General features: G+C 40.4%; 2 protein-coding genes across 2 annotated transcripts; both read right to left on the reverse strand.

Moving 5' to 3' along the window:
* Nucleotides 1-3022, reverse strand: smim13 (small integral membrane protein 13). The gene is made up of 2 exons (XM_079288393.1): nt 2576-3022; nt 1-1369 (listed from the first exon to the last, which is right to left on the reverse strand). The coding sequence occupies exons 1-2, from the start codon at nt 2649-2651 to the stop codon at nt 1179-1181; spliced, it is 267 nt and encodes an 88-aa protein (XP_079144519.1). The 5' UTR covers nt 2652-3022; the 3' UTR covers nt 1-1178.
* A 4841-nt stretch (nt 3023-7863) lies between these two features.
* Nucleotides 7864-16984, reverse strand: zc3h12ab (zinc finger CCCH-type containing 12Ab; the record flags this gene model as incomplete). Its single annotated transcript, XM_079287920.1, has 5 exons — nt 7864-9338; nt 9862-9962; nt 10053-10287; nt 11766-11905; nt 16473-16984. The coding sequence occupies 5 exons, from the start codon at nt 16982-16984 to the stop codon at nt 8371-8373; spliced, it is 1956 nt and encodes a 651-aa protein (XP_079144046.1). The 3' UTR covers nt 7864-8370.
* Between the last annotated feature and the right edge of the window lie 6162 nt (nt 16985-23146).

The raw sequence follows: 23146 nt of genomic DNA on the forward strand, positions 1-23146 counted from the left end.
GTTTATTACACAGAGAATGTACAGCCAATATTTAAAACCATGAATCCCATTTCCCAACAAACAGACTCATATTCGTGACAATATTTATTTGAAGCTCCTGCTCCACTGAAGAAGAAAAGAAATCACTGCTGATTTAAAAAAAATGCAAGTTACATGAGTTTTATTTGGAGGGAGGATAATACATACATATTGATTAGGTCAGCATTGATTTTGCCCTGTAGTGATAAAACAAGCTACCGTGGGCTGTACAAAAAGGAGGCCATGTAACAAACAGCAGATGCCATCTAGACAGGCACTGGTGCAGACGGGGGAACGGGGGAGGGCTGCTCCTGGAGACAAGCCAACATTGTGTATTATACACCAACAGTTCCTTGAAACGTTCTCCCGTCTCCTCTTCAAGTATAAATCTATAAAATAAAATTTAAAAAGGGTGAAGGAGAAGTTGCAAGAAAAAGGTCACATTTTACACAACTGGAATAAAGTTATTCGCCCTCTTCGTCTTGGAGGCTTTGGCCGTTATCTACTGGGCGAGGCAGTTTTTCACCTCGTGGATACGCAGAGCCTACTGTGCGAGAAACAACAAAATGACAGCGTAAACATTCATTTCATTGCACTTTTGTTCAAGAAAAGAAAACTGTCAGTTGTACAAATCCCCGTTTCAGTTTGTCTTCGGTTGTTCTTGTTGAGCTCATTGTTTTTCTTCTTTTTTTTTACATTTATCTTCTTAACGTACAAAGTAGGACTTCATTCTGTTGAAAACACAAGATTAAAAACACGTACGTTAAAGAGAGTTAACACATCTCTCTTTGTGTGATGGAGCATCTTCACACTCCACGTGGGAGGCAGGAAGCAGCGTGGTCGCTCGTGGTCGCTCGTGAGAGCCGGCTTGTCACTATTGCAGGAAAACAGGAGGACCAGACTCGCTGCTCAGTATATAATTAAACATGTGAACAGGTGACAGTAATGGCTTTTCCCTTTTGATCCCAGGAGATCTTCCTGGCCAGTTTAAAGTGTCTTGGTGAAGAGGAGGGCTGACTACCGAGTGTACACAAGGTCCTTGTGTAGTGTAGAGTGCGCAGGGGGGTCCGTGGGAAATACCTTCTGATGATCACGTTTGTAGAGGGCCGACGGGCGGTCGCGGTGAGACGGGGGTTATGATTGAATACGCAGTAGGTGATCTATGAGGTGCTTTCCGTGAAGGTGACTCTTTGGCGTGCGGTCCTGGGCCGGCTTCGCGTCTGGGCGCTCGCTGAGCGTTCGCTCTTGGTTTCGGACGGCTGCGGTTCGGCCTGAGGGGTGCTGCCGTCCCCGACGAGTTCACGCAGGAACTTGAACTTGGACAAGAAGAGCTGCCAGACTACATACCAACCTGGGAGGCAGAGAAGGGAAACAAAATAGATATTTACAGGCGTAATAAAGGCACTCTATAAACCACACATTACATGTAGTCACAGAGGTAAGCATGTGTTTTCTGCTAAATATCCTCCAATCTTTCAAAATCAAAAAAGGTAATTTAACAATAACTGCTGTTTTGAAGGTATTTCAAGAATCTTAAAATGATGTATTTTGTACCTTGTGTATGCATTTGTTGATGTATACCGTTTCTATTTTCTTTTCATTCTTTTTAAAAGGCCTCCTATTGACAGGTGTTGAATATTAGCCTTTCGCTAGAAACAAGATTTGTCTTAATCCAAACAAAGATGGCAGCCTCCTTACTGAACTTGTACAACGTGAAGCAAATGTAATAGATTAAACAACCAAACAGTATGTAAAGTAGTTAACGTTAGCTCCACCCTGACCAACTACAAGGAGTCCCACTGATGAGTGTATATTATTACGTCAATGACACAATTATATAACAATCTGGGGCCAATCTGCTAAAGATGTACTTTTACTTTTGATACTTTAACTACATTTGCTGGTATTATTTCTACAGTGTGGTATTGCTACTTTAACTTAAGTAAATCATTTGAACATATCTTCCACAGTTGATAAAGAGTCTTTCAGAAGTCTGGAAATACCTTCAAAAACAATGTTAAGTTTTTCAAAGAACACAAACAGCTACTTTGCTCCAGAACTGGTACCGGCAATGGTTTTACATAAGAGGCACAAACTGGAGCTAGGGGAGCCCCCCACATGTCATAGGTCTCGTCTCTCCCGGCTCCACCTGGTCATCTGGAGCCGGTCTACCCTGTTAAAGATGACCAGGATCAGGCAGAGGAGGGAGAGATGGAAAACAAGCAGCGCTGGAGGCGTAAGAGGAGCAGTCATGGTTATGTTCTGATTTCTCCTCTGCGCAGGATAAAAATAGCAACTCCTTACTGAAATCGAAACTTGCCGGTCAAAGACATTCAATACACTCAGCCCTGTCATACAAGGAATAGTTAGACATTTAGGGCGAAAATGTTCTATTCTTATACGAGTTCAGCCAATTTACCAGCTATTGTAGCCTCTGATAAGCTAGCAGATGTGTGCCTAAACAACTAAATCAACTGATGACAACAGGTCAATCGGCTAGAATATGGCTTAGGGGGTTAGCTTGTTACGTGTAAGTAGATGTGTTCTTTAAACTCACCAAACAGCATGAAGAGCAGCGCACAGACCAGTGTGGCCACAATGACCAGCAGTGTGAGCCCGACACTTTGCCACATCTTTGTTGGACGCTTGAAGGCAACAACAGCATATGGAGGTGGCTGCGGTGTGTTTTCTGCTTCACACACAAACACAAACACGTAGCTAGCTGGCTAGCTCGGTTAGCCGCCTGGCAGCTGCGTTAGATAGCTAGCCTTAGACGAGAGAGAGAGAAAAACAAACACATCGCACACCAGCTCGGCTGCTAGCGTCGGGCTAGCCAAGTTAGTTAGCTAGCTGGTTAACAAACGGAGCCGCAGTAGTTTCACAGACGGGCTGTAGCATTAACGTTAGCTAACGTTAGCTTGTCACAGCAGGGTAAAGGCCTTCTTCGGTGTGCTACATAACTGCACATGTATTTGATAGTTATGAGACAGAGCAGCAGAAACAGTAACTAGGTTAAGACAACAAATCAGCGTCATGAAACCGATTCAAACTGCGCGTGCGCAAGTTGCATTTGACTCTTGGGTGGTGGAGTTTATTTGAGATTTAACCTGTAGTTTTAACTCTGTGTCCTCACTATCTTCTCCTTTTAGAGCAGGGGTCTCAAACTCATTTTCACTCTGGGCCACATCAGCATCACGGTTTCCCTCAAAGGGCCGGTTGTAACTGTAAGACTGTGTAAATGTAACTACTCCTAACATATTGGTAAATAACTGTCTCTGCATTTGATTATTGTTTATTCAAGTGTTAAAATATTGTACATGCAGTTATATAAATGTAAAACTATATTTAAGCACATTTATGTTATTATAACTTAAATCCTTTTAATTTAGGGTTAAGAAACCCACATTACTCTATCAAAGATCAAACTGTTAAAGAAAATATCAAAGACAAGTTATTACAATAACTTTGTTCAAAGCTTAAAATCCTTTCAAGGGTGTGTTTGCACAATCCCACGTGAAGTATTTCATCTGTTGTAAAGCCACGTTTAAAGTAGTCTTCAATGTACTCACAATAATATTTCCATTTCAAGTGTACAGTAACTAGCCAAAGAGCTGCTTTTTTGTTTTGTGTTTAAGTATCTCATCATTATGACTTTCTATCTCATAATTATGACTTTCTATCATAGTTATGACTTTCTATCTCATAACTTCGACTTTCTATCTCATAATTTCGATTATGGGGATATTTCTATTATCAAGTCTAACTTTAAAAAAGAAAAAAAAAAAATCTTTTGTTTTGCTGGCGGACATAAAATGCCGTGGCGGGCCGGATTTGGCCCGTGGGCCGGGAGTTTGAGACCCCTGTTGTAGAGTAATCAGAGTGCAAACAGTAATGTTCAGAGAACTGTATTTAAAACATTAATCACATTATTATCCTTCAGAGGACACGTTTCATATGGGATTGTCACCACTTTATTTGGCATTATTTTTAAATGTTTTATTTTTTTAACAAACAAAACTGATCTGATATCTGACTTCCAAATATTACCTCTGCCTTTTGATAAATATATGGTATAGTAGAATTCTTAGCATGACAGCAGGTAGGTAAGATAAGAGAATAATAAAAACATAAAGAAGTAAAATCTTAGGCAATGCAAGTTTATGTGTGTAGCGCCTTTCAACAGCAAGGCAATACAAAGTGCTTTACATATCAACTTTACTGTAAAATGCATGAAAGCACCATTGCATTCATTCAAAAATCCAGCAGGAGGAGTCATCATCAAACATCTGTAACCTCGTGAGTAGATTCCAAATAGAACGTCCCTTTTCTAGCAAAGCTGTTTTGTAGGTGCAGCTGATGTTTTCCTGTGTTCTGACACTTCTCACATATTAAACTGCAGTGTGAGAAGTCACACAAGACGCTCCCACCTTTGTTGTTACACTCTCTGCATTTGAACAGCATTTGAATGAGGCTTCAAAGTGGATAAAGTAGTCAAGAAGTATTACAAATACTCCACTACAAGTAAAAGTCCTGAATTGAAAATGTTACTGAAGTAAAAGTACAGATTGTCATCACAATGTACTCAACGTATCAAAAGTAAAATGACTCTAATGCAGAAGTGTTAAAGTATTAAATTACTCTATGTATATATAGATATATTTGAGATACTTTATATACCACTGGGCAGAGGTGGGACCAGCACATTGTTTTGCAAGTCCCAAGTCAAGTGTCAAGTCCTGAATGTTTTCTTCACAACAACAGAGTAAGGATATATGAAATTCCCCCAAAATGTGAATTGTTTTGGGAAATTGATGTACACGTTTGTTGAAACCAGTGTGACTTAACTTAATCAGAAAAAAACTCCATCTAATTGAGTGTTGACTCAAAATGTATATATCTATACTTAAGTACAGTACTGAGTACATGTACTTGTTCATTTCCATCACTGTGTGTTTCAATGGTAGAGCAGAGAGTCAGCTGTGGATGTCAAATTTGTCGCTGTGCTGAATACGGCCTTTCCACTGCTGAGGAATTATAGGAAGAACTTTAGGGAGAACTTTATGTTTCAAGATTGATCAGTAAATGTAAATCCAGTTTTTTCAGGTTCACCCTGTCATTCACGCTCATTCCTCTTCTGAACTCCAGGACCAGTAAGTCAGAACCCGTGTCCTTTTGCAGTGGAGTGGAGCCTTCCACGTAAACCAGCCTCAGTATTTTGCATATTATGCTACAGCTCAGTGAGAACACGAGTCACTCTTCAAGATGTCATTTTAAACCTGTGTACTTAGAACAGTGTGTCTAAACAAAGCATGTGAGTCCAGCCCAGATTACTGAAAGCCCAAATATGTCTTTTCTCTGTTTGGTATAAAGGATTTGACCTACTAGGTGATTATTCTCAGGGATTTCACAACAGTTCGAACCGCACTCGGTATGCAAATTAATAATTATCACTTGCAGCTCCTCTCCGGTTTAGAAAGCTTAAAAGTGAATATCAGCTCGTTGTTTATCTGTCAACTTGACTGTTTTGGCTCATTCTCCCCGCTCTCATCGCACCAAACAGCACACAGACACAGTTAGAGACTAGTTGTGTGAACATAGTGGAGCATTTAGCAGCTAAAGAAAGAGTCGGGTATTTCCCGCAGGAGTTGGTGGAGACCAAATGCAGAGCTAAAAGGAGAGTGAATATGGGACTTACATTCATCAGGTGAACACACAAACATGACTCCAAATGAATGATAATGTTGCACCGTAACTGCTGGATGAGCAAATAAACAATTTTTGCGATATCAACTTAAAGAATGTTCTGTTCACAACGTTCTGCTGCCCATGTGAAGTGACTTAACAATCAGTTATTGTTGTTTGAAAACAGAAAGAGTTGGCGTCCTGTTTAAAAAACAAAAAGTGCTACAGATTAGTATCTCCACAAAGTTCAGCTGGAACCTCAATAAGATTAAACATAGGGGCTTTCCACTGTTCCATTTCCGTTAAAGAAGTTCATTTTCACTTTTTTTTAAAATGTAGTGGTGTTTTCAACTTGGGCCTCTATGCACTCATACATTTTTATTGAACACGTTAAAAGTGCATGTTTATGTGGCCCTCTTATACTATATTTTCATTATTAATATAAGTATTTACACTGTAAGTACATGTTGCTTTAGTGGTCTAATCTATACACAGCAATGAGTGGGTTTTATTTATTTTTTTTATCTTACAGTACAGTGGGCTGAAACATTTCTTCATTCCAAATCCTGACTCTTGTACGTGTGTGCCGATAATGCACACCGTATGCGAGTGCATTAATATGCTGTAAGTCAATATCAAATTGCAACATAAGCAGGGAAAGTACAGAAAGAGCATATTAAAATAAACCTGTTTCCCTGTTTAAGTCGTGAATCTCACTGAAAGAGGTTTATTGTTGTTTCCCTCCAGTAGCATGTTGATGTTTGTCATGTGGCTTAACATACTCACTGTGTAGCAACATATGAAGCAAACACTTCATCATGTTCAACTCCTGCCTCATGTGAACAGTTTGTGTTATCTGTGGATGAGTTCTTGGAAGTGTTTTTTGTTCTTTTGATCATTTCTAGTCCCTACAAGACTGATCATTATCTGATCCTCCTGCAAAATCATTCGACCTCATTTAATCTTGTTGTATCATACCTGCTCAACGTTCCTCATACTGTTTGTTTTAACTGCACCACTGATGACCTTTTGACCCTGTGTTCCAGCTGCACAGAGGTGTTTTACAGAAAATACGGTTTGTACACATCAGTGCTGCGAAGACAACTACTGTTTTGCATATATCCTCCTCTACTGTGTTTACTCACTGTGCTTACATGCAAATTTGAGTTGTTGTACTCTACTTAAAGGGCCATTGTGTAAGATGAGATGGGATTTATTTAAATTGAATATGATATTCATAACCATGTGTTCATCAGTGTCATCACCTGAAACTATAAAGCCTTTACAACACTTTACAATGTTATCACACAGTGAAGGACTTTTTACATTGCAGTGTTGATCCAAATGCTTTCCCCACTGCCGTAGCTGTAAAGTAAATGTATTTACCTTTTAAACTTATTGATACACCTGGGCAGACTTGTGAAAAAGTTGTGTAAAAGGAAATGACCTCTAGTGATGTCACTTGAGTCAGCGTCAGTTAAGGCTGAAGACCAAATGTTTAAAAATAAAGAATATCTGGGGGGGGGGGTTAGCCGCCTGTAGCATAACACACCTGAATCCCAGACCAAGCAGTCAGCGCTGGAGTTGCATTGTGGGGGAGGTAGGCGGCAGGTTCTGACAAGAAAAATGCATGAGAAAAAAACAGACATTGCCAATTCGATCTTCCTCTTTTTTTTACGGACCATCGTGATCTGACAACGTCATAGCTGTAAATTGGTGAAGTACTCTGAAGTGACATCGCAGTATTGCTACTTCTAGGATCTGAATTCGCCCTCCGCCACCGTAAATAATTATATAATACATATATAATAATGTATATAGGTTTTCATATCGCATATGAAATTACTGATAAACTTGTGAAAACAAAATACCATTTGCATAATCAGCAGTTCAGGACTTCACAGCTCAAGCATGCACAGTCAACAAACAGTTTGTCATCAATCAGCGTGACACGTCAATGTTTATTGCGCAACATGTTTGTTGCTCAATTTGCCTTGAAGTATCAAACAAATGTCATCATAAATTAAACACGTTTTTGTCCCATACAGCTCTGACAGTTGTAGTTTTATCTTGGGTCTGATCTCAGAGAGCATCATTTAGGTCACAGAAAAAATACACCTCTAATTCTACAAACAGAAATACGCAAACATACACAAACTAAACAAAACTGGGAATATAAAGCGTTATAAAACCAGCGTTAAATCTTGTTTTCTGTGAGATGAATTATTTCTTTATGGAAAGTATTGCCCCTAATAATCACAAACAATAACTTATCATGGCAGTAAAAGCATAAACTTGCACGGTGCCAATATGACACAAAAATACATTACAGGCACAATAAAAGTAGATTTGATGCAGAACAGTTATACTGGAATGCATTAGACTGTACAGGTGTACCCAGTAACGTGGATTCTGAGTGTACCATAAGAGTAACAGAGTGTTAACCTTTTATTCCCTTTTACATTTTTAAATAAAGATACAATTTGTATCAACGACATACGTCTCCTCTCATTTCATCACTGAAGCAACTTACAATGCAACATAGTTTAAAATAAGGCACTCAAATACAGCAAGGTGGATACCACAATACATAAATACACAAACTCATGTTTATCTTTTTGAGTCTTTCCACTGAAAGACGTGGGTTCCGACCGGCCGCTGGACGTCGTCTCATCTCTGCGACCTGTTCTGACTCTGCAGCTTGAGGATCTCAGCGACCAGCATCTGTGGATCCATCAGCTGAGGAAATGTGTCCATGGCTGCGTCCACCAAGTGGACGCTGAAGATAGCGAGGAGCTTCTTCCGGACGACCTCTCTCTCCTCGCCGCCGGGACTCGTCCCCGGAGGAGGCTCCCATTGAGAGCGCTCCCCCGGCAGGCTGCGGACCCCTGGGGGGTGAACCCCAAACGGATCGGACCAGTGCTGCCACTGCTGCTGCTGGTGGGCGTGGACTCTGCTGCGCTGGAAATCAGTCGGCTGACTGTATGCAGACACGCCGACTGGGTATGCACCGTAGCTGGCGTAATGAGGCGGGTAGGGAATCATATCACAGTTGTGGCTGCTGACATGCCCAAGGCTGTAATGCTGGTTGGGGTGCTGGAAAGTTGGCGTGGTCCACCGAGAGGAAGGCCCATGTGAGCAGCAGCTGCACGGAGGGCAGTACTGTTGTCTCACACTGTGGGTGTGCTGGGAGCTCCAGTACGTCGCCCCATGCTGGTGATCACACACACTCCAAGGGGCCTCTGTTGGCTGACTGTCTATGGAGCCTAAACCAGAGTCCAGCTGCTCCGGAGAGCCACTCTGCCATCCTGAACCGTGGTCAGAAGACGGGCTCTGGCCGGTCTTCTCCTTTCTAGGTGTGGCCTTCTTGCTGGATCGGTGACTGGCCTTCAACTGTTCGTGTTTATGGTCTCTCTTTAAGGAGCCGCTCTCATGTCCCAGAGTCAGTTTCTTTGCCATGTCCTCCAGCAGCGAGAGGCTCTGTCCAGGAACGGGACTGGAGCGAGCCGAGGATTGTTTCTGAGCGGTAGACGGGTGCTTGGCGTTCTCCCGAAGCTCATCGGCAACCAAGCGGTTGGACTGTTTGGCTCGCTCAGGATGGTGGAATTTACATTTGATTCCGAAAGTACATTTCTTTCCTGAAAGAAGAAGAAAACACAATATTTTAGTCATACAATTGTAATATTATGATAATTTTCATGCAAAACTAGGCGCTTATAGCCGCTTTGGGATGACGGCACAGCGGCACTTTGAGCTACATGCTAACTTTAGCCACATTAATGTCCAGCTTTTTACAACAAATGCTGAATAAAATAATCATGTGTTTGCCACAGAGCTTATTCTCTGCAATAGTCCAAAATCCAATGGAAAATCCCATTGGCCTTTTGTTGAGGAAACTAGTGTGATGCTAACTAGCTGTTAGCCTACAAAGATACATCTTTCCTGCAGCACAGGGTGCACTTGAGCTAACGTAGCATGCTAACATTCTCACAATGACAATGCTAGCATGTTGATGTTTGGTAACTATAATGTTTATAATGTTCACAGTGTTCATTTAGCATGTTAGCTTACATGTAATATATTATCTGAAAAAGGGACAGCCTTTCCTTCACAAAAACAATGCCATGCGGCACAAATACTGTACTACAGATGTTCTCTCACCATAAGGACATGGCTGTTTTTTCATAGTCTTTGGAAACCTCCGCAGGAAGTTCTCCAGGGTCGGTCCGTGGCGGCCCAGAGGATCATCAGGAGGCATAAACCTGCGTTAGGGTGAAGTTCAAACATTAGCTGAAAAGTACAACTTCACACACATGTAAGGGAAGCCTCTGTATCACGAAGGCAGAACTCACTTGTTATTGACGAAGGAGTACATGAGCAGCCTGTCCTCGATGAAGCGTTTCCACTCCGGCTTCTCTCCCTGCAGGTCCCGGTACATGTCGTTGGACACGATGATGCCGTCAGACTCGTAGCCCAGTTTGACGATGAAGCAGTCGTCATTACAGACCACCCGTTTGCCCGCGACGCGTCTCGACGGTGTGAACACAAGTATCTTGCTCCTCTCCAGGTCTCGCAGAATGTGCTGATCTGTAAACCAAACAGGAACGCACAGTTAAACTTGCATTTACTGAATTTTTGACCACTTTGGGGCAGCAGAAACAATCACCTTTTAAGTTGATTTCCTATCAACTTCAACTCGTTACCAAGCTTATTTGCACATTCAGCCGTTATGGAGCAGCGTCATCATTCATTTGGAGTCGTGTTTCTTATGCACCCTCTTTTGGATCTCTCTTCCAAGAGAGATCCATTTGACATTGCCACGTTGTTTTCACATTCTGAAAAATGATTGACGACAGCTACTTTAACGAAATCCTTACACCTCACTTAATAATCTGAGTAATCATTTTTCAGGAAGCCACTGTTGCATTTGAATTTGGGTTCTTTCCCAGCAGACAGATTTGACCTGGTTAAATATTAACAAAAGGCCCTAAAAGTGCTTCCTGCGACAAAACAATTCATCAGAGCAATCGGTTCATCTACAAAAAGCAAACGAGCAGAACGGCGTCAGAAGCGGCTTCCAGATGTAGGTTAACCAAAAGCTGTTAGAATCACTCACAGCTGAAACTGTTATGAATTGATATCACAAACTAATGGAAAAACCCTGCATTCAGATTACAGATGAAGCTCATGTACCGAGCATTCAGGGAGAAATAAAAACCTACATGGGGTATTTCCCATTTTGAGAAATAGAGCTCACTCTGTTGCATCAGAGAAAAAATCTTGCTCTTTCGCTGCTTTTAATTTTGCCTCTGGCTTTTAAGGTCTTCGCAAATCAAAGACTATTTGAAATGAGGCTGCAATTATTTTCATTTTAGATTTTTTTCTTGCACTCACACTTATTTTATTTTGATAAAATATACAAAGAAATTGTGAGAAATGACGTTTAAAACCTCCCAGAACACAAAATATAAAAATATGTGAAACAGCCTGAAACACAAATATATTACAGTGATATAAAACAAAAAAGAAATAAGCACAGTCTCTCTCTTTTTATTTGCTTGAATAATTACAAACATTTAAACCTTCACCTCTAATTTCAAACATGACAATAAAAGGAGGCACAACCTACTTTTCTAATCATGACAAATGAGCATGGCGATACGCATGCGATGGGACCACACCATGACGCAGAATCAAGTCGGGTGTAACATAGGAGACAATGGCCCCCTTCCCCAATTCCTACCCCCCTACTTTTGGCGAAACCTTGCTCGGACCACACCCATCTTCAAACTGAGCCTTCACTTTGTTCTCATGTACACTCCTGTAAAGTTTTATGACTGCATTTTTGCACGGTTGTAACACACCCGGAAAAATACTCAAAGCCGCCTCTGTGGTAGCTCCCTCTGCAGTAGGTGTCTCCAGAACCACTCCGATGAATCACACATTCACAAGGTGAAAACAATACCGCATCACGCGCATTACGGTCGCTTCTCTCATCACCGGCGACAATCTCTTGCGGTCGGTAGAAAACATTCAAACGTGCCGTGAAATTCCCGTAATTCTACCTGTAATGGGAACATCTGGGCGGGGCTGCTCCTTCCTCCACGAGGGAACGAACACGGTGATTTCACTGTGGCCTCTGTCCACAAAGAAGTTCACTGCCAGCTGGATTCCCAGACAAGAGAAAACTTCCTTGTTCCCGTGGCTGAATGAATAAACACAAACCAGAGAACACAGGGATGAGAAAACGTTGAGGTGTCTCTGAGCCAGTTCAGAACAAAGACCCGAAGAGTCCTTTATGATTCCCCTCTTTGATGGTCAAACTACACCACAGCTCTGATATGAATACACACACCATTTTAAATTTAAATGTGAGGATCACAATAGAACAAACTCACTTGTCTCAAACAGGTTGAGCTTGATGATCTAGATATGGATATTGTAACTGCTAAAGCTGGGCATGCAATCAATTTGCCACCTTTTTTACTGACAAAATTCAGAAAATTAGACAAGCAGTCAGTGCCTCCACATCAACCACAGGATATGTGTTGTCCCGATCTAACATCCATTCAAATATCATGACACAATTTCATTCAATCAACCTTAGAAGCCTAGAAGACATCATACAACATCTGAAGTCATCCTCCTGCTGCTTGGATATTCTACCAACACACTTTTTCAAAAATATTTCAAACTGCATGAGCACTGATCTTTTACAAATTGTAAACACATCCCTTCTCTCAGGTGTCTTCCCACAAGCCCTAAAAACCGCAACGATGAAAAAGTATAGGCCAATATCAAACCTCCCATTTTTAAGTAAAATAATTGAAAAAGCGGTTTTCCAACAGCTGACCGACTTCTTGGCCGTAAATAACTGCTTTGATATTTTCCAGTCAGGCTTTCGACAGCACTACAGCACTGAAACTGCTCTTGTTAAGGTCTTCAACGACATCCACTTGAACATAGACAATGGCAGAAGTTCAGTCTTAGTGTTACTAGATCTCAGTGCTGCATTCGACATGGTCGACCATGCCATACTCCTAGAAAGACTAAAAATCTGGGTGGGACTCTCTGGCACAGCACTTAACTGGTTTGAATCCTACTTGAAGGGCCGAGAATACTTTGTGTCTGTAGCTGATTACACATCAGAGCTGACTAAAATGACATGTGGTGTTCCCCAAGGTTCAATACTGGGGCCTCTTCTGTTCAACATCTACATGCTTCCACTAGCTCAGATTATGGAAAACAACAAAGTGTGTTATCATAATTATGCAGACGACACACAAATCTACATAACTATGTCACCAGGGGACTATAATCCCATACAAGGGCTGGGTAACTGCATTGAACAAATCAACAACTGGATGTGCCAGAATTGTCTTCAATTAAACAAAGATAAAACAGAAGTAATTGTTTTTGGTACCAAGGACGAATAATTGAAAATCACCGCTCAGCTTCAGTCACTGATGTTAAAACCCACAAACCAAGCCAGAAATCTAGGTGTAGTTATGGATTCAGACCTCAACCTGAACAGCCATATCAAGACAATTACAAAATCAGCCTACTATCACCTGAAGAATATATCAAGGATTAGAGGACTTATGTCTCAACAGGATTTGGAAAAACTTGTCCATGCATTTATCTTCAGCAGACTGGACTACTGTAACGGTGTGTTTACAGGTCTCTGTAAAAAATCTGTCAGAAAGCTGCAGCTGAAGTGCTCACTAAGACCAGGAGGGTGGACCACATCACTCCAGTTCTGAGGTCTTTGCACTGGCTTCCTGTCCAACAAAGAATTGACTTTAAAATCCTGCTGTTGGTTTACAAAGCACTGAATGGTTTGGGACCAAAATACATCTCCGATCTGCTACTACCTTATGAACCATCCCGACCCCTCAGGTCGTCTGGGACCGGTCTACTTTCTGTTCCCAGAGTCAGAACTAAACATGGAGAAGCAGCATTCAGTTTTTCTGCTCCACATATCTGGAACAAAGTCCCAGAAAGCTGCAGGTCTGCTGAGACCCTCAGCTCATTTAAATCAAGATTGAAGACCTTTCTGTTTGCTGCTGCCTTTAATTGACCCACGTTCAATTAATATATTAATCAATTTCCTGCATTTCTGCATTTTACTACTGCATTTTATTTCTTACACTGTTTCTTAATTGTTTTTGAAATCTCCTTTTCTTTTGCCTTGTGTTTTGATGCTTTTAATGGTTTTATGTGAAGCACTTTGAATTACCTTGTTGTTAAAATGTGCTATACAAATAAACTTGCCTTGCCTTGCCTTACCTAAAGAACAACTGTTTTCATTGTTGATAGTTGGATCAACTGTTTGGCCTGTAACACGTCAGGAAATGTGGGAACAAATGTCTACTGCAAGCTCTCAAAAACCAACATTGATTGATTTCCATTTAAGAGAAATTAATGCGTTTCAGTTTGTTTATATTTTCATGATCCTTCCCGTTACGTTGACCGGTTTATGTTTTTGCCTTTACAGTACCTTACCTTAATATCTTATATTTGCATCCTACTTTGTTCTGCGACTGCATGCGCAACAATTTCCCTCGGGATGAATACAGTTCTATCTCATCCAGTGACCCACTGGATCCCAACTTTGTGGCTTGTGACCCATTACAAGAGTATAACATTTAAGGGACCACATACTTGCTTTATTGAACCTTTGACCCCCCCCCCCCCCTAAATTAGCTTAGCTTAGCACAAAGACTGGAAACAGAGGGAAACAGCTAGCCTGGCTCACCTCGAAGGGGACAAAAGCGGCCTCTGAATTCGCTGAGAGCAGTGACTTCCTGGAATGTCGTCACGATGCCGTTGCTGGCAGAGACTGTTAAAAGTAAGCCAAGCGTATTTCCCAAAATGTTGCATCTGTCAAGCAGCTTAACCAAAGAGTGATGTTCCCCTCTAAGTTTTGTTTTTATTTTTAGGCCTGAAGAGGTCAAATTAGGTCAAATTGTCCGGTATTTTACAATAAAAGCACAAAAACTAGAGAAACTGTTCATCTTTTGACCCATAGACAACTGTACCAGCAGCAAACAGTGAAAACAAAGCCTCTAACCTGAGGAATAGTTACAGTAAGACCTGTAACTATTCCTTGGTATGAGGTATGTGTAAATATTTGCACTCTCATTTACGGTAGCTCTACACTGAAAACACGACGGTGCTTGGAGCCCTCGGGGGAGTTTTTAGAAGTGTCAAAGAAGCCAAGACAAATGAGAGGAACAAGGAAAAGCTTTTATGGGAGCTCGGCTGTGAAATGCTGTCGAGCCTGTTCCTGTTGACCTTACGTCCTCCCATATGAGCAGCCAGGAAGGTGCTGATATACACACTCTGATTTGCATACTCGAGCAGTCCGTCGAGAGCGTGCCTGAACGGGCGTGCCCGACGGGGAAACGAAAAATAAAGAAAAGAGGGGTGTGTATACTCTGACTTTGCAGGAAATGTAGTGTGTAAATTCTGTGTGTGTGTGTGTGTGTCTGTGTACTCTTTCACATATTTTCTCCGTAAAAAGGACAAATGTTGGTGTGTTTGCAAAACTGGTGCATTGTCTCTCCGAGTGAAGTAACAGTCACTTGTGTTGAATGGAGCCTGCAGGCGATGTGCAATGCAAATGGAGGCGACAGCAGCGAGCACGTGTTGCTGCTCGTGATGAGCTCGGAACAGTGTCCATCATCGGACAATGGGACCTCTGCGGTCACTTGAGCGGCCTTAAGGTTTATTGTTATTAGCTGTCGCTAGAGGCAACATGAGCTCCACATTTGTAGTTTTGAGCGAAACATGTTGATAACTGTTGGGGATCTTAATTCAATTTGGTACAAATTTTTTAAGTTCCTCCCTCGGGAGCTCGTCTTTGGTTTACGATCAAATACGTGCCAATTTAGAGGGAACAAAACAATGAATGAATCACGGTGAATCACCGGCTGAATGACGGTGAATCACCGGCTGACTTGAGGCCAAATCAAATGTCGAAAGACTTCTTGTGTTACTTTCACTGGTGACGCTCCTACCAGGGGCTCGTGTGTGTAAAAGAGACTTTGTTCTCAGTGTGTGTGCCCACCACTCACCCCCCCCCCCCCCCCCGCCAAAAATAATCAAACAAAAATTAAAAGGAAATAAAAAGTAGTAAGAGCTTTCCTTAATCAAACAAAGTAAGACAATGGCTCTACTCCTCCCTGTCCTCGATTAGGAAGCAGGTGTGGGAAACTTTAAGCAGAAGACATATATTCATCACAGCTAATTATTTTTATCATCAATTCATCCGACGGTTATTTCCTCAATTATCAGAAAATTGGTCTATAAAACCAAAGAACAAAATACCACAAGTCAAAAACCCAAATATATTCGGTTTACACTTATAATAGAGCTGCAACTAATCCTTATTTTCATTGCTGATTAATCTGTTGATTATTTTCTAAATGAACTGAGGAATAGTTTCGTCTTTGAAATGAAAAATGCCTGTTGACGTCTTCAAATGTCTTCTTTTGTCCAACCAAAAATCTTACACTCAAAGACGTACCGATAAATATTCACATTTCAGAGGCGGAAATTCTTGCTGATTTTTCTGTCAATTGACGAGTCAATCAATTGACTAAATCGGTCCAACAGTCAGTTATGTAAAACAGAGAAAAACAGCGAATTGTCCTATTTGACAAGCTATGAATCAGTAAATTTTGAGCAATTGTTATCGATGAGCAAAATAGCTGCTGGTTAATTTTCTGCCGATGGACGAATCAATCATTTCAACTGTAGTTTCTCACCTCATGGCCACGTTGCTTCCATCTATAACAACGGGTCTCAGAGCGTCGTCATCCTCGCTGCCCTCCTCTCTGCCTTGAGGAGACGACATGGTAAGAGGCAGCTGCATGGTGGGGCCCACAGCCTGGAAGTCCCCTCTGGGCACCAACACCGACATCGTGGTCACGGGCCCCTGCTCGGCCCCCCGGCCGGTCTCGATCCTCACCAGCTCCCCCAGGAGTTTATCTGTGTCCATGTTGGGGCCGAACATCTGCCGAACGGCCAGAACCTGAGCCGTGGAGTACCCGAGCTTGTGGAAGAAGTCCAGCTGGGCCTCCGGATGCTGGGGGCCCGGGGAGGAGTCGGGTTCGCAGGGGTACATTCTCTCAGAGGGGGAACGGGAGCAGTTTGGAGCCGTGAGGAGTGGAGGGAAGATCCATGCAGAAGCATCAGAGTCTGGGAGGTTCAGACGGGTGGTGTTGGGGATTTTACTCCATGGGTGAACAGATGTGAAGAGAGCAACATCAGGATTCATCTCTTCAGCTTCCACCTACTGAGGAAAAACACATTATAAAGGACTGCGCTGAAGTACTATTCAGAGGTACTTTACTTTACTTGAGTATTTCCATTTCATAATACATTATACTTCTATTTCACTCTGTTTTAGAAGCCAGTATTTTACTTTTTACTCCACTACATTTGTTTGAATAGTTACGAGATACTTTGCAGATTCAGATTATTAATACAGAATATAAACCAACAAGTACATTGTGATGTATTATTATGGATTAAGCCACCCAGCAGAATGTAAAGTAGTTAAAACTAGAAAATGCATTTCCTGCTGAAAATGCGTTGGAATGCTGAAAGCTGAAATGAATCTCAAAAACATTGCTGAAAATAGATATCCAATTTAAAAAAAATTGCAAAAAGCTGAATAATCCAAAAAGATTACAAATATGAAGTTATATCACCCCTCTCCTGAAAGAGCTGAACATTTTGATATTCGAACGGTTTCTGTAGCTTAAAAGAATTCCAGCAGTAGTGATATTTGTTGTAGTAGTAGTAGAAGTATTATTCGCAGTATAAGTATGAGTAGCATTTGAATAAGTACTAGTTGTAGCAGTAGTGATATTTGTAGTAGAAGTTGTCGTCGAAGTATTTGTAATTAGAAGAAGTAGTAGAAGTAGTAGTATCAGCAGTCGCACTAATAGCTGTAGTAGTATTAGTACTGGTTATTAGTACTGGTAGTAGCAGGAATAGCAGTATTAGCAGTTGTGGTATCAGTAATAATAGTAGTGGTAGTGGTCGTAATAGCAGTAGTGGTAGTAATAATATTTATGGTAGCAGTAATAGCAGTAGCAGTAGTAGTAATAGTAGCAACAGCAACAGTTGTAGTAGTAGTGGTAATACTAGAAATATTAGCAGTAGTAGTAGTTGTTGCAGTATTAGTAAGAGCATTCATTATTTCAACAAAAAAGCCTAATTTTGAGCGAAACGTTTAAATACAGTTAATCCATGAGGCTTTTATTTTGAAAGGGTGGGACTGGGTGGGGGAGAGGAGACATAAGCATCATGTTTGACACATAAACAGAGGTTATTAAATGCCTGGCTTCATCACAAGCATTTCAATTAGAATTCACTCTTTCATGCTTTTATTTTGAAATGGGGTGTGTGTGTGGGGGGGGGGGTCCTCTAAAAGTCTCTAAGACCTGAATGACTGTATGAGAGAGAGACATAGACAGGGAGAGAGAGACAGAAGAAAGAATTTGTGAGAGAGAGAGAGAGAGAGAGAGAGAAGAAAGAATTTGTGAGAGAGAGAGAGAGAGAGAGAGAGAGAGAGAAGAAAGAATTTGTGAGAGAGAGAGAGAGAGAGAGAAGAAAGAATTTGTGAGAGAGAGAAGAAAGAATTTGTGAGAGAGAGAGAGAGAGAGAGCGAGAGAGAGAGAGAGAGAGGGAGGGAGGCTCTGATATCTCTGGCAAACTTTCTCATTTGGAGATTGTCTGATGTTGTATCTTTTACAGCTTACATGACTGTTGTCCTGCTCTGCCATGTCTTTCCTCACCTCTCCCTCTTGTGTCGCGGTGTGTGTAAATGTCACTCGAATCAGGAAACTTATCAGAACACTCATGTCTGATTGGCCGAGATGCAACACGTAACAGCTGCAACAAATCATGTGTGTGCGGCTTTTATTTTAAAATAGGGTGTGTGTGTGTGTGTGTGTGGGTGTGTGTGTGTGGGGGAGGAGGAGGAGGGAAAGACCTCTGAAGATCCCTAAGACCTGAATGACTGTATGAGAGAGACAGAGAGAGAGAGGGAGAGGAGTGTATGTGCGTGTGTGTCTGTGAGTCTGTGTGTTTATCAACATCACTAATTGGCTCAATCGCGAACACCTGTGTGCCTGAAGCCATTTGAAAATATTCTACATAGAGATCCCATTGAAAATAAAAAGCTTAATAATTCAAAAAGTTTACAGGTTAGAAATATGAAAAGTCATAGCACCCCTCTGGTGAAAGAGCTGAACATTTTAATAGTTGAATGGTTTCTGTAGCTTAAAAAATGAAGGAGGAGAAGCGGTGCGACAGAAGAAATAGAAGTTGAACTAGAAAAAGCATTTCCTGCTGAAAATGCATTGGAATGCTGAAAACTGAAATTAATCGCAAAAACATTGCTGAAAATAGATATCCAATTCAAAAACAAATTGCAAAAACCTTAATAATTCAAAGAGTTTAAAGATTACAAATATGAAAAGTCATATCACACCTCTCCTGAAAGAGCTGAACATTTTGATATTTGAACAGTTTCTGTGGCTTAAAAAAATTCATCAGTGGTGATATTTGTAGCAGTATAAGTTTTAGTATAAGTATTATTCGTAGAAGTATTAGTAGCATTTGAATAAGTACTAGTAGTAGTGCTATTTGTAGTCATAGTAGAAGTTGTAGTTGTAGTATAAGTATTATTAGAAGTATTAGTAATTAGAAGAAGTAGTAGAAGACGTAGTATCAGTAGTCATAGTAACAGCTGTAGTATTGGTCGTAGTATTTAATATCACAGTAGTAGTAGTAGTAGTAATAGTAATGGCAGTAGAAGATGTAGCAGTAGTACTAGTAGCAGTCGTACTAATAGCTGTAGTAGTATTACTACTTTTAGTAGCATGAATAGCAGTAGTAGTAGTAGCAGTTGTCGTATAAGTAATAGTAGTAGTGGTAGTAATAGCAGTAGTGGTAGTAATAATATTGATGGTAGCAGTAGTAGCAGTAATAGTAGCAACAGCAAAAGTTATAGTCGAAGTAGTAATACTATATTAGCAGCAGCAGTAGTAGTTGTCGCAGTATTAGTAAGAGCATTCATTTTTTAACAAAAAAGCCTAATTTTGAGCTAGTTTAAATACAGTTACTCCATGGGGCTTTTATTTTGAAAGGGTGGTGCTGGGTGGGGGAGAGGAGACATAATCATAATGTCTGACACACATAAACAAAGGTTATTAAATGCCTGGCTTCATCACAAGCATTTCAATTAGAATTCACTCTTTGGGGCTTTTATTTTGAAATGGGGTGTGTGTGTGGGGGGGTCCTCTAAAAGTCTCTAAGACCTGAATGACTGTATGAGAGAGAGACAGACAGGGAGAGAGAAGAAAGAATTAGTGAGAGAGAGAGAGAAGAAAGAATTTGTGAGAGAGAGAGAAGAAAGAATTTGTGAGAGAGAGAGAGAAGAAAGAATTTGTGTGAGAGAGAGAGAAGAAAGAATTTGTGAGAGAGAGAGAGAAGAAAGAATTTGTGAGAGAGAGAGAGAAGAAAGAATTTGTGTGAGAGAGAGAAGAAAGAATTTGTGAGAGAGAGAGAAGAAAGAATTTGTGAGAGAGAGAGAAGAAAGAATTTGTGTGAGAGAGAAGAAAGAATTTGTGAGAGAGAGAAGAAAGAATTTGTGAGAGAGAGAGAGAGAGAGAGAGAGAGAGAGAGAAGAAAGAATTTGTGAGACCGAGAGAGAAGAAAGAACTTGTGAGAGAGAGAGAGAAGAAAGAATTAATTAGAAAGACTAATTGGCTCAATCGCGAACACCTGTGTGCCTGAAGCCATTTGAAAATATTCTCCATAGAGATCCAATTGAAAATAAAAAGCTTAATAATTCAAAAAGTTTAAAGGTTAGAAATATGCAAAGTCATAGCACCCCTCTGGTGAAAGAGCTGAATATTTTAATAGTTGAACGGTTTCTGTAGCTTAAAAAATGAAGGAGGAGAAGAGGTGCGACGGAAGAAATAGAAGTTGAATAAAGAAACAGGATAACAATAGTTGGAATGCTGTTAAGCATTCCAACAATAAAGAAACAGGATAACAATAGTTGGAATGCTTAACAGCATTCCAACAATAAAGAAACAGGATAACAATAGTTGGAATGCTTAACAGCATTCCGACAATAAAGAAACAGGATAACAATAGTTGGAATGCTTAACAGCATTCCAACAATAAATAAACAGGATAACAATAGTTGGAATGCTTAACAGCATTCCAACTATTACTACTATTACTATTACTACCAGCTGCAACATTAAAGTGATGACTACATTGATGCACTTGATTATAGTAATTAACGAACGATTAGTCGATTAATCATCATGTCAGTTGACAGTAAATGAATATGCTAATATTTCAATAATCAGTTGTTTGTTGGATACAAGAACCCCTTGTGCTCTGCAAAATTATACTATTTATCAATATTTCATAAAGAAAGCTCAATTAATAACATGCAAATAAACTGTTAATTAAAAGAATCATTGCATAATTCTGTCTTTTATAGACTTATTTCTTTCTCTTAAACTTACTTTGCTATTTTCTGTAGAACTTGTTTTCGTCATTCTATCTTAAAACACCTTATATTTTGTACTAAATCAGATTACAGTTTTTCTCGATTGCTAAGACACATTTCTTGAAACGGTCACCCATTCTCTCAAAACTGTAAACACAAAACCTCATCTTCAAGCACTATTTACAAAACCTCTGAATCCTCTTGCAAAATGAAACTGTTCGTTTACAGTAACTCAAAATTGATCAGAAATGACAACTGTTCTTTGCTCTTTGCAATTTCTTTTGTTCTTCCTCCTCCTTGTACCCCTATTTGTACAGTACTGTACCCTGCAGCTCACAAACGTGTCCTTTGTCTCTGTGATACTGTAATTCTTGTTCTTTGTTGATATGAACCTGCAACCAGTCAAAATCTATTGAGCAGTCAGTGCTGTTACTGTAACAAATAGAAAGCACCATGTTCAAGGCCATACAATTTGTTTACGTATTGTACATTATACAGCCTACAATGCACTGTAGGCCTACTACAGTATACAATACTACAGTAAAAGGGACAAAAATCAAAGGAGTCAACATATCATCAATGTGCTTCCTCTTGTCTTTGGGCTGGGTCAGGCCAGAGCACTTCGTCGACATCACCTTCAACCACCTGTTTGCTCTCTAAACTGGCTTATATTGGTTGTGTCACATCATTTGATACAAGTGAAATCAATTTTGAGTGATTGTGTTGAATCAATGACATGTGTTCTCTATTTGTATTTGATTGTTGCCACTTGTGTTTACCAGTATGGATGACATGTGCATTAGAGTGCAGAATGTGTTTTGAGACTGAGAATGTGTTTAGAGTTTTGCTGAAAAATCTAAGTGAGATCTGCAAATTGTGTTTTACCATGTGACACAGTTTAAGGTATTGACAACAGACTGCACAATTAGCTAAATGAGTTCAGGCAACTGAGAACTTTGTTCAGCCAATGGGTTTTAGTGTTTTAGCAATTGAGAAAAACTGTATTACTTATTTTCAGGGCTGCAAATACAGATTATTTTCATTATTGATTAATCTGCATATTATTTTGTAGATTCTTTAAAATGTCTTGTTTTGTCTAATCAGCAGTCCAAAACCCAGAAAAGAATATCACTTTACAATGATTTAAAATGGAGAAAAAGCAGCAAATCCTCACATTTGATCAGACCAGTGAACATCTGCATGATGAATGATTAATAGATTATCAAACTAGTTGCAGATACTCGATAAATCTACTTAATCTATCAATCCGGTAAACTATATCTTTGCTTCATCACCCCAACTGACAACATGTTTAATTTGATATAAGAGGAGAATTGAGAGGGGAAATAAATAGATTCTTATGGCATCCTCTCACTATCGAAATAAATGAAATGAACAGTGAAACTTATTGATGGAACATAACTCAGTAACCAAGTTTGAGGTACTTGTACTTTACTTGAGTGGTTCTATTTTCTCCTGCTCAATACTACTATATCCACTAACGTTACATGTATATGGTAACTTTCGTTAATAGTTACTTTACAGATTCAGATTAATCTGGACTCGTTGTAAACACTAACTGTTGTTACTCGTGCAATTTGAGTTTCAAAAGTCGCCCCTTCTGCTTCCGCATATAAGTTCAAACTTAGCAATAGACACAAACGTACCTTTAAAAGCCTCAAACGAGCGGTTGAATGAGTCTCTCCGCTGATACTTCCATGTGAAGCGTCTTGTCACCGCTGCTGAAATGCGGCCACGGGGCGTTTTTTGTCTGAGTGGAGAGCCGGTAACCAGGAAGTTGGGTTTTCCCTTTTCTTGACATCAGCAAACAGCGAAGCAACAACGTGGAGGTTTGGGGGAGTGACATGTGCTGATACTCCATTACAAATGTGATCT

Source organism: Melanostigma gelatinosum, assembly GCF_949748355.1.
Source record: "Melanostigma gelatinosum genome assembly, chromosome: 17".
Taxonomy (NCBI): Eukaryota; Metazoa; Chordata; class Actinopteri; order Perciformes; family Zoarcidae; genus Melanostigma; species Melanostigma gelatinosum.